This window comes from Ornithorhynchus anatinus, chromosome 1, assembly GCF_004115215.2.
Source record: "Ornithorhynchus anatinus isolate Pmale09 chromosome 1, mOrnAna1.pri.v4, whole genome shotgun sequence".
Classification (NCBI taxonomy): Eukaryota; Metazoa; Chordata; class Mammalia; order Monotremata; family Ornithorhynchidae; genus Ornithorhynchus; species Ornithorhynchus anatinus.
Window position 1 is genome coordinate 99,711,505 of NC_041728.1, and position 12,149 is coordinate 99,723,653.

At 52.6% G+C, this 12,149-nt stretch overlaps 1 protein-coding gene across 1 annotated transcript; it reads right to left on the reverse strand.

The window, feature by feature from the left end:
* Positions 1-257: 257 nt before the first annotated feature.
* SCP2D1 (SCP2 sterol binding domain containing 1) lies at positions 258-1,010 on the reverse strand. The gene has a single exon (XM_001521695.5). It carries the CDS (start codon positions 1,008-1,010, stop codon positions 456-458), a length of 555 nt encoding a protein of 184 aa, XP_001521745.3. The 3' UTR covers positions 258-455.
* Between the last annotated feature and the right edge of the window lie 11,139 nt (positions 1,011-12,149).

Consider the following 12,149-nt stretch of genomic DNA (forward strand, 5'->3'; position numbering starts at 1 on the left):
CTGCTCTCCCAAGCGTTCAGTACAGTGCTCTGCACCCGGTCAGCACTCAATAAATGCCACTGACCGACTGATCGGCTGAGAGTCCTAGAAAACGAGAGGAAGGAGAAAGTACAAGGGCTCGGGAAAGCGGTGAGTACGGAGTAGGGGAGATCCCATATTCGCAAACCTAGAAACGAGAGATTTCGTCCGGGCAAGGGGCAGCCTGTAAAGCACCCGGCGTCGGCCGCTGCCGCCGAGAAACAGAGGAAACAGATCGAGGCGGTTCACTCCATGCCACTTTACTGCACCGGCATCGTCGTTGGCCGATCACGGATCGGCCGGGATACGAATGGGGATTCAGAGTAGGAAGAATCTGAGTAAAAATATCGGATACATTTTTTTTTTAATCTTCATTCCGAGCGCTTCTTCCGCCCTTCCTTGTGGGAGAGATGTCTCCGTCCTGGGCCTCGCCCAGATCAGAGCCCGACGCAGTCCCTGAAGATCTTCTCTAACTTCTGGCCCAGCCGGACTTTGCCGCTCACTTTCAGTTTGCCGGCCAAGAAAGCCCACTGGGGGCTGACCTTGCCCAGGACCAGCTCCATGAAGATGTGGTGGGGGATGGTGAAGACGGTGTCGGCCGGGCTCCGGGCGGAGCCGGGGTACACCTCCCCTGAACCGTTCTTCAAGTCGACCGTCCACTGCACCGCCGTCTTCCCGCCGTCGGTGATGTCCAGCTGAAATATCGCGTTCACTTTCCCCACCAGCTGGCCCCCGGCTTCTTGGATCCGCCGGCCCATCTCTTCAAACACGAGGTCACACTGGAGCCCCGTCCCCTGGAAGGGCTCGGGGGCCGAACCCAGGAAGGCGAGGCCTCCGGCGGCTCCCTCGCAGGCCTGGGTGTTGGTGGGATGCTGGTGGATCCTCTTCTTCTCCCTTTTCCACATGGCTCTCTGCAGAGCTTCGGGAACGTCCAGCCTGGGCTTCGGGAGGCTTTGAATCAGCCGCCTGCCCGGCGGGCCGGATTGTGACATCAGCAGCGGCTCGGCCGCTCATCACACAACTTCATTTTTAGGGGCATTTGGGGGCTGCCGGGGGTTTGGCTATTGGCTGAACGCCCCTCCTCCTCCTTTTAAAATAGGACTGGGAAAGGGATACCGCTTGGACGGCCGTGAGCTAGTCCCACCCAGAGAGAGACCTCCCCGCCAGCCTCCCAAGCCCGCGCTCTTTTCACTAAGCCACGCCGCTTCTCTCCCAAGCGCTTAGAACGGCGCTCTGCACGCAATAAGCGCTCAGTAAATGAGTAAATGAATGAATGAATGTTCCTCTCAAGCCTGCTTACTCCCTGTCCCTTGTTCTCGTCTCTCTCGCCACCAACGTCTCGCTCACGCTCTCGCTGCTGTCTGGAACTCTCTACCCCATCACAGCTGACAGACCTCAGCTCTCCTCCTCCTCAGAGACCTCCAGAAATCCCGTCTCTTCCGAGGCCTCCCCTGATTAATTTCTCATCTCCCTCACCCTATTGCCCCCCCAAACTGCCGCTTCAGCTCACCTGTGCCGCTTCTGTTAAGAGGCGGGTTCTTCCTCCCCCAAAGCTGCCTTCATTTGGCAATTTGAAACCCCAGATGGAAGGGTGGGCAGCGTGGTTCAGTGGAAAGAGCCCGGGCTTGGGAGTCGGAGGTCATGGGTTCGAATCCCAGCTCCGCCACGTGCCAGCTGTGTGACTGTGGGCAAGTCACTTCACTTCTCTGGGCCTCAGTTACCTCATCTGGAAAATGGGGATTAACTGTGAGCCTCACGTGGGACAACCTGATGACCCTGTATCTCCCCCAGCGCTTAGAACAGTGCTCTGCACATAGTAAGCGCTTAACAAATACCGACGTTATTATGAGAAGGGGTGGGCCAGTGGGTTTGGCCCTTTGCTTTAGATCCGCATCAGCCCGTCTCCTACTTAGCAGTGTTTTTGAGGCATCCTCTAGTCCGTGTGAGCTCGCTGTGGGCGGGGAACGTGTCCGCTAACTCCACTGTATTCTACTCTCCCAAGCGCCAGTACGGTGCTCTGCACCTAGCGTTCGATAAATATCTCTGATTTTCCTGCATCTCTGTAGGTCTCCCATTTCTAGAGCCACTTAGCAACCCTCATCCAACACAGAGACCCCTCCTCTTGCTGTGGAGGGTGGTCGAGGCTGCTCTGTGAAAGTCTGGGCAGTTTTTGTGGGAGGTGAGGCTCCAGGTGGTCTAGGGGAGACAGGTGACCGGGGTTCTAGTCCCACCTCTGCCACTTGCCCGCTTCATAATAATAATAATGTCGGTATTTGTTAAGCGCTCACTATGTGCCGAGCACCGTTCTAAGCGCTGGGGGAGATACGGGGTCATCAGGTTGTCCCACGTTGAGGCTCACAGTCTTCACCCCCATTTTCCAGATGAGGTAACTGAGGCCCAGAGAAGTCAAGTGACTTGCCCACCGTCACACAGCTGACGAGCGGCAGGGCCGGGATTCGAACCCATGACCTCTGACTCCCAAGCCACGCTGCGTTATGATCTTGGGCAAGTCACTCAATTTCTCTGGGCCCTGGTTTCCACATCTGTAAAATGGACATAATAACCTCACTCTCCCCATTTTTTAGACCGTGAGTCCTGGGTGAGAGAGAGACCGTATCAGAAGCGGCATGGCGTAGTGGATAGAGCCCGGGCCTGGGAGGCAGAAGGTCACGAGTTCTAATCCCTATTCTGCCACTTGTCTGCTGTGTGGCTTTGGGCAAGTCACTTCACTTCTCTGTGACTCAATTCCCTCATCTGTAAAATGGGGATTAAGACTGTGAGTCCCATGCGGGACAGGGACTATAAGCCAACCCGATCTGCTTGTATCCACCTCAGCGCTTAGTACAGTGCCTAGCACACAGTGAGCGCTTAACAAATACCACTATTATCTTTTATCTATTCCAGAACATAGCACATAGCAAGTATTTAATAAGTACTATCATGTCTTCTTTCTATGTCTTATGGTACAAGTATTTAATAAATACTATCATTTCTTCTTTCTTTGTCTTATGGCACATGTATTTAATAAATACTATCATTCCTTCTTTCTTTGTCTTATGGTACAAGTATTTAATACATACTACCATTTCTTCTTCTTTCTTTGTCTTATGGTATTTAATAAGTGCTTATAACGTGCTAGGCTCTGGGGTAGATCCATGTTCCAGATCTTACAGTACAAGTATTGATTAGACCGTAAGCCCGTGAAAGGGCAGGGTCTGTCTCTCTGTCACCGATTTGTACATTCCAAGCGCTTAGTATAGTGCTCTGCACATAGTAAGCGCTCAATAAATACTATTGAATGAAGTATTCAATGAATACTACCATTTCTTCTTCTTCTTCCTTGGTCTTATGGCATTTAATAAGTGCTTATAATGTGCTAAGCTCTGGGGTAGACCCATGCTCCGCATGGAGCTCACAGTATTAATCCTCCCTTTACGGCTGAGGTGCGGCACAGAGAAGTTAGGCGTCTTGCCCAGAGTCACACAGCGGACAAGTGGGAGAGCTGGCGTTGGAACCCAGTTCCTTCGGACTCCCGGGGCTGTGCTCTTTGCAGTAGGCCACGCTGCTTCCCTACTTTTTATTTTATCATCATTCTGCTTCTTCTTATTCCCCTTCCATCCGCTCAGCGGGCGTTGGTCTTGGCCCAAGCGTTGCACCATGTCGGGGTGGGGTCCGAGGGGCAGCCGAGGAGCAGAGAGAGGGCGATTCCGCCTGCATCCGTGCAGCCCCTTCCGACGGGAACTCTCAGCCCCGTGTCTGCCAGCCTCTGGGCCGCGGTCCAGGAGCTCCCCGACCTGCGGAGCGGAGCTGAGACCAGGAGGTCCTCAGTTACCCAACTCCATCGGGGCTGGTCCCGGGGACAAAAATTCGCTTAAAGCTCCGGCTCGGATCAAGAGAGGAGAGTCCCTGAGACGCCTCGCCTCGTCGGCGACTCTCCTGCTGCCGACCCCTGATTCACACACTCCCTCCTGCCTGGAACCGCCGGCTCCTTGACATCCGTCCGACCTTCGAAGTCCTTCTAAAATCCGCTCTCCTCCCGGAGGCCAGGTGATCGCCCTCTCCACCTTCGCGTGGCTTTGAGGCAAGAGCCCGGGCTTGGGAGTCGGAGGTCGTGGGTTCTAATCCCGGCTCCGCCGCTTGTCAGCTGGGTGACTTTGGGCAAGTCACTTTACTTCTCTGTCCCCCTTGGGTTCCGGCCCGAACTTAGTTTAGTTGCTTCTAACCCCGCCTCCGCCACTTGTCTGCTGTGTGACCTTGGGCAAGTCTCTTTACTTCTCGTGCCTCAGGTCCCTCATCTGTCAAACGGGGATTGAAACTGTGAGCCCCACGTGGGCCAGGGACTGTGTCCAGACCGATTTGGTTGCATCCACCCCAGCGTTTAGTAGGGTGCCTGGCGCATACTAAGCGTCTAATACCTCAATTATTATTATTCTCTCCTGTCTAGCACCAGGCCCGACTGCTCACTAAGGGCCCCCCCAAGAATCCCTCACATTCCCGATCACAACACCCCTCCAACCACCGGAACACTTGTGCATTTATGTCTTTATTGCGATTCTACCTGTGACCTTGGCCGTTTGATATCCGCCCCACCTCCAACTGCATGACACTTATGCACATATCTTTAAATGATATATTATAAATTACTTATCTGTTCATATTAACGTCTGTCTCCCCCTCTAGACTGAGAAGCGGCACTGGTCTTGTAGATAGAGCACGGGCCTGGGAGTCAGCAGGCTTCCAATCCCGCGTCTGTCGCTTGTCTGCTGTGTGACCTTGGGCAAGTCACGTCACTTCTCTGTGCCTCGGTTACCTCGTCTGTAAAACGGGGATTAAGAGTGAGAGCCCCATATGGGAGAGGGACTGTGTCCAACCTCATTTTCTTGCATTCACCCCAATGCTTAGTACAGTGCCTAGTCCTTAACAAATGCCACAATTATTATGACGATGACTACCGCTAATTCTGTTGTGCTCTACCAAGCGCTTAGCTCTGCCCATGGTAAGTGCTCAGTAAATATCATCGATTAATTGATTTATCTCTTACAGAAAAATTTACAGAGAGACTGGAACTGCCTTGTGGGCAGGAAGCTCTTTCTCCTATTATGTATTTGGCTTCTGGGGTCTGCCCGCCTGTCTCTTCTCTCCCAAACGCTTGTAAATTCTTCAAGGGCAGGAACATCATTATTTCCTTTTTTTATATTCCCAAGGGTCTGGTAAAATGCTCACACGCTCGATATATGCGGCTGCCGATGTTGATGACGGAAGAGGCAGACGGGGGGTTTCTTGTTCCAGAGGGCTGCACTGACGTCCTCGCGAGCCTTCTTTCAGGGGTTTGACGTTCGCCCATCAGCGTGGTTTGGATGCCATTTTGCAATTCCTTAGTTTTATCATTAGTCGAAGTTTAGAACTTACCAATCGTTAATCAGTCCTGCTCACGGTTCCTTGTTCACGATGGGAACATCCTTCAGATCTCATCGTCAGTAGGATGCCACTTAGCTATTGCTCATACAACTTTGGGTGTATTGAAGCAGTGTGGCTTCGTGGATAGAGCACGGGTCTGGGAGTCAGAAGGACCCGGGTTCGAATCCCGGCTCGGCCACTTGTCGGCTGTGTGACCTGGGACGACTCCCTTCACTTCCCTTGGCCTCGGTCACCGCATCTGTAAAACGGGGATTAAGAGCGCGGGACTGCGTCCAACCCGAATAACTTGCTTAGAACAGTGCTTGGCACAGAGTAAGCACTTAACAAGTACCCTAATTATTATTATTATTCCAGCGGGTTTCCAGCGGGTGCTGAACTTGTTCATGGAGCACAAAGGGACCACGTCTGTTCCTGATCCTCATTACGGCACGCTGCCGAAATGTCGTATGTGGAAATCTCCCATCCGAATCGGCTCCGTCGTCGGATCCGGCCACGCCGCAGCTGGTCTCTCTCTCTCCGGCTGGGCCGTCCAAACCTACGGCCCGCAGGTTTCCCCCCTCACAACTCTGCATCTTGCTCTGTGGTCACAGGCCTCAAGTTCATCTCTAACCTGGATAGGCAATCGTTTTGGTCAAAGGGCCACTTGAGTCCTTTGGAGATTTGCGTGCCAAGGGTCTGGGGAGAGGGTGGGATAGAGTGGGTGGAGGGAGGGAAAGAGAGAGGAAGAGAGGAAGGGAGGGAGGGAGGGAGGGAGGGAAGGGAAGGAAGGAAGGAAGGGAGGGAGGGAGGGAAGGGAGGGAAGGGAGAGAAGGGAGGGAGGGAAGGAGGAAAGGAAGGAAAGAGGGAGGGAAGGAAGGAAGGAGGGAGGGAAGAAGGGAAGGAAGGAAGGAACCCAAGGAACCCTGATTTATTCCCCTTATTCATCCCCCTCCCAGCCCTCCAGCACTTACAGTGCAGCTCAGAGGAAAGAGCCCGGGCTTGGGAGTCAGAGGTCATGGGTTCTAATCCCGACTCCGTCACTTGTCAGCCGTGTGGCTTGGGACAAGTCACTTCACTTCTCTGTGTCTCACTTATCTCATCTGTAAAATAGGGATTAAGACTGTGAGCCCCACCTGGCACAACCTGATAACCTTGTATCTCCCCCAGTGCTTAGAATGGTGCCTGGCACACAGTAAGTGCTTAACAAATACCACAGTTAACGTTATTATTATTATTAATGAGCCAGAAAGAGCCCGGACTTGGGAGTCAGAGGTCATGGATTCGAATCCCAGCTCTGCCACTTGTCAGCTTTGTGACTGTGGGCGAGTCACTTCACTTCTCGGTGCCTCAGTTACCTCATCTGTAAAATGGGGATTAACTGTGAGCCTCACGTGGGACAACCTGATGACCCTGTATCTACCCCAGCACTTAGAACAGTACTCTGCACATAGTAAGCGCTTAACAAATACCAACATTGTTATTATTATTAATGAGCTTGTTGTGGGCAAGGAATGTGTCTGTTACATTGTACCCTCCCAGGTGCTTAGTACAGTGCTCCGCACACAGTAAATGCTCAGTAAATACGATTGATTGATAATAATGATGATAATAATAATAATAATGATAATTGTGGTATTTCCTAAGCACTTTCTATGTGCCAAGCAGTGTATTAAGCACTGGGGTAGAGAGAAGATCATCAAGTCCCACAGTCTAACTAGGAGGGAAAATAGGTACTGAATCCCTCTTTTACAGATAGGGGCGTGGGCACAGAGAATTAAGGTGACTTGCCCAAGGTCACACAGCAGGTGAGCGATGGAGCCAGGCCCGTGCTCTTTCCACAAAAAGCAGCATGGCCTAGTGGGTAGAGCCTGGGCCTGGGAGTCAGGAGAACCTGGGTTCTAAACCTGGCTCCGCCACACGTCTGCTGTGTGACCTTGGGCAACCCCCTTCACTTCTCTGGGCCTCAGTTACCTCATCTGTAAATTGGGGATTAAAAGTGCAAGCCCCATGTGGGACAGGGACTGTGTCCAACATGATCATCTTGTATCTGGGTCAGAGTTTAGAACAGTGCGTGGTACATAGTGAGGGCTTAACAAGTACCAAAATTATTATTATTATTCCTACTGGGTCCTGCTGCCTCCCAGCTGCTTGTCACATTGATGGGTGTCAGTGTGAAATTGCATCCTCCTCTTGGCAGCAGGGACCCCTTCCTGACTCGAAGCCAGCCCCGGATGTCCTCGGTTTTTGGGGTCGCGGGGAGCTGAGGGAGCGGACTCCATCCATCCTCTCCCACTTGCTCAGGCCGAGGTTCCTCTGGCACTCTTCTCAGTGCCTCTCGGCCTCCCTCCACCTCGCCGTCGCGGACTCCCGGCCCCCTTCCCCGGGCACGTTTGCGTGCACGTGCACAAGCTCCGGTTATTGCCCAAATTCCGCCCAGCTCCCTCCCTCCCCCACGCCCTCCGTCCGGCTGTCGTACGAGCTCAATCCCTGCCAGACGGCTCACGGCCGGGGAAACGGTTGTACGTTTTGAAGAGAACCTGATCTGTTAATTGGCGTTGGCTGATTTGGTGGGGACACGCTACATTCTCCTGCTTAACGCTCCATCCCCTCAATTCGACACACCGGGCACAAAAGCCTCGGACCCTCCATCGTCAATTCTCTGATTACAGAAGAACTGCAGCTCCTGAGAATTCCAAGTCAGAAACAGTGACAGGAAGGGGTGGAAAATGAAGTTTTTCTTCCCACATGAGATGACCTCGTTTACGAGGTACAGAGCCTTGTGGTGAGCCCTGAGGAGAGCCCTAAGCTGAACCTGTGGCGAGCCCTGTGGGGAGCCCTGGGACGAGCCCTGTGGTGAGCCCCGAGGTGAGTCTGCTGCGAGCCCTGTGGCAAGCCCTGTGGTGAGCCGTGCGGTGAGCCCTGACGCGAGCTCTGAGGTGAGACTGCAGCGAGCCCCCAAACGAGCCCCGAGGTGAGCCCGGCGGCGAGCGCCTTGTGGTACAACCAAGCCAGTGAGAACGTGTGGCTCCTGGTTCTCAGGGGACTTCCAACCTAAGGCAGAGAGAGACTTGCAAGGGAGAAGTTCAACATTTTCAAAATTCATATGGTCCGTTTCCCCTCACCAACTTTTCCTCCGTGGCAAATCTGCCCTTGGCTACGTACCCCTTAAACACACTGATTCTCGCCCCAGCTCCACCGCACTTGACCTATGTATCCTTAGGCTCTACTATTTCCCCTTCTGTCAGTTATTTTCATGCCTGACTTGCCCATAAAACGGTAAGCTCCTTGCGGGAGGGATCGCGTCCACCAACTCTATTGTTTCGTACCACGCCTAGCACTTAGAACGGTGCTTTGAGCACATTAGGTGCTCGCTGAATACCATCGACTGATTAACCGAAATGGCCCACTTCCCAACTGTTAGGGGCCACAGAGTTAAATGGTGAAAAGTTCCACTGTTCATGCTGCCTGCCCGGGTGGTTACCAAGGAGCTGACAGGACTGTGTTAGGTTGGCCAGGCTGCTCCTGCTCAATCAATTAATCGATCAACCGATCGTATTTACTTAGCACTTACTGCGTGCAGAGTGTTCTACTAAGCACTTGGGAGGGTATATTGCAACGGAGTTGGTAGACACGTTCCCTGCCCACAACGAGCTAGAGGACGGGCCTGGGAGTCCGAAGGATCTGAGCTCTCATCCCAGCTCCGCCACTTGTCCGTTATGAGACCTTGGGCAAGTCACTTCACTTCTCTGGGCCTCGGTTACCTCATCGGCAAAATGGGGATCAAGACCGTGAGCCCTTTGTGTGACCTGAACTGTGTCCGACTTGATCAGCTAGTATCTATCCCAGCTCGTAGTACGGTGCCTGGCACATAGTAAACGCTTAACAAACACCATAAAAAACAAAACGAAAACAAAAAACGAACTCAGAGTCTAGCTCAGTCTGCGCCGATGATGGAGGGGCGTCTTCACTGACCCCTCTCCCCGGCCCCCAAAAATGCGTGGGATCCTGGGAAGGCCAAGATCATCTGCCCAGGGACAAGAGCTTTGGGATGTGTAGGAATAGTGGATGACCTACCTGCCAATCGTCCACTGCTTCCAAATCCACTCAGGGATTTCTTTCTTTCTTTCCTTTCCTTCCCTTTCCTTCCCTTTCCTTCCCTTTCCTCCTCTTCCCTTCCCTTCCCTTCCCTTCCCTTCCCTTCCCTTCCCTTCCCTTCCCTTCCCTTCCCTTCCCTTCCCTTCCCTTCCCTTCCCTTCCCTTCCCTTCCCTTCCCTTCCCTTCCCTTCCCTCTCTCTCTCTCTTTCTTTCTTTCTTTCCTTATTAATCCCTTACTATGCGCCAGGCATAGCACTGGAGTAGATACAAGCCAATCGGGTTAGACGCAGTCCCTGTCCCACATGAAACTATGGTCTTCATCTCCATTTTAGAAATGAAGAAATGAAGGCACAAAGAAATTGAAGGCCACACAGCAGTCGAGTGGCAGAGCCAGTATTAGAACCCAGATCCTCTGACTCTCAGGCGTATGCTCTTTCAACTAGGCCCTGCCGTGTCTCGTCATAAATACCCCCCAGCTGGGCAGGAGCCTAGGCCGCAAGGTGTGGGGTGAGGGGGAAGGGGTGAAGGAAAGTACATCGGCAAGCTGACGGGTGGTCAAGTTGTGAGAGGGCGTCTCCCCGGTGGAACTGACCAGAATAATGAATCTGAGGGAGCTGCCAGAGGTTGGTCGCACCCAACTCAGGTCTCTAGAAAAGTGCCCACGCATCCACGGGGAGCTTCCCTCCCCTCCCCTCCCGGCCGAGACTGGCGAGCAAGACTTCGGAAACGTCAAGGCCGGCAGCCTGTCCTGTGGGAGGCGGACAGATGGATGGACAAATGGAGGGGCGGTGGCAAGGGCCAGATCAGAGAGCGGGACTTCAGAACACCGGAGGTGCCCGACCTTCTTGTACAGTGCAGCCTAGTGGATAGGGCCTGGGAGTCAGAGGACCTGGGTCCTAAATCCCGGCTTTGCCGCTTGTCTGCTGTGTGATGTTGGGCAAGTCACTCCACTTCTCTATGCCTCAGATCCCTCATCTACAAAACGGGGATTAAATCCTATTCCTTCCTCCTCGACTGTGAACCCCATGTGGGACAGGGACTGTGTCCAATCTGATAAGCTTGTATCTACCCCAGCGCTTAGAACAGTGCCTGGCACAAAGCAAGCACTTAACAAATACTATAATTATTACACTATTATGCTGGGAGACCTGTTCTCCGGAGTGTCGGGGTGGGGGGAGGGGGTGGGCATTGACATCATCTGGTCACCATACCCACCTTCTCGAGCAGTTTCATCAGTACTGCCGATAGGCCACATTTAATATCTTTGCAGCCCTTGAACGTAATCGAGCTATCACCTTTGGAAAGGGATGGTATTTCCACATGTTTCCTGGGAGGGACCCAGGAGGATGACATCGTAAGCTTCCTGTGGGCAGGATCGTGCCTATCGACTGTACCTTACTATTCTTCCCCAAGGTCTTAGTACGGTGCTCTGCAGACCGTGAGCACTCAACAGATCATAATAATAATTATGGTGTTTGTTAAGTGCTTACTATATGCAGAGCACTGTTCTAAGCGCTGGGGTAGATACAGGGTAATCGGATTGTCCCACGTGGGGCTCGCATTTTTTTTTTAATCTCCATTTTTAGACATGAGGTAAATGAGGCACAGAGAGGTTAAGTGACTTGCCCAAGGTCACAGAGCAGACAAGGGGTGGAGCCGGGATTAGAACCCACGATCTCTGACTCCCAAGCCCGTGCTCTTTCCACTGAGCCACGTCGCTTCCCACTGATGGATCGATGATGGCCGACAGTTGCCGAATGGAAAACTGAAGCGGAGGTCGTGTAATCGGCGTTGGCGGAAGAAATGTTTTGTAGGCTTAGGAAACACCACTGGTAAAGGGATAAATCTAGCAGGCAACAGGAAGCAGGCAGCAATACGGCTTTGCCTCTAGACCTATCGTATATCTAAGAGGCCGGGGCGACAACTGGAGCTGAAGAGGTAGAGTGGAGGAAGGGGTGGGGATGGGAACTGGAGGAGTACTGAAGCTCAATGGTCAAACTGGGAGACAATGGGACTCTCCCTCACTCATGCCCCCTGAGCATTTTCCTCCCTCTAGTGTACCCTCACTCAATCATAGTGACTGCACACTTACTGTGTGCAGAACACTGTACTAAACGCTTGGGATAGTACGATAGAACAGACACGTACCCCGCGACCCCAAGTCCGACACCAACGGAAACATCAATGATGACCCTTCCGGGGGAGGGGGTGGAGCGGACGCGGAGGGAAATGTGTTGGCTGTTGGAGACCATCTCCACTACCATGTTGGAAGACTCTGTAGCGAGACCATTACACTAGGCCGTCTCCAACCCCGCTAGAAATAGGAGAATTTGTTTAATAAAGTGGCTTTGTTGAGTTGAAAAAGAATCTGCAAGATATACGCAAAGCTCACACGAAAATGGTAAATAGCCAAGCTACATACCTAGGTCTTGATTCTATTTAGTTGCCATTGTTTTTACGAGATGTTCTTCCCCTCGACTTTATTTATTACCATTGTTCTCGTCTGCCCATCTCCCCCGATTAGACCGTAAGCCCGTCAAACGGCAGGGACCGTCTCTATCTGTTGCCGACTTGTTCATTCCAAGCGCTTAGTACAGTGCTCTGCACATAGTAAGCGCTCAATAAATACTATTGAATGG

Excerpts from the sequence above, each read along its gene's own strand:
- SCP2D1 (XM_001521695.5), bottom strand. The coding sequence starts at position 1,010 with ATGTCACAATCCGGCCCGCCGGGCAGGCGGCTGATTCAAAGCCTCCCG.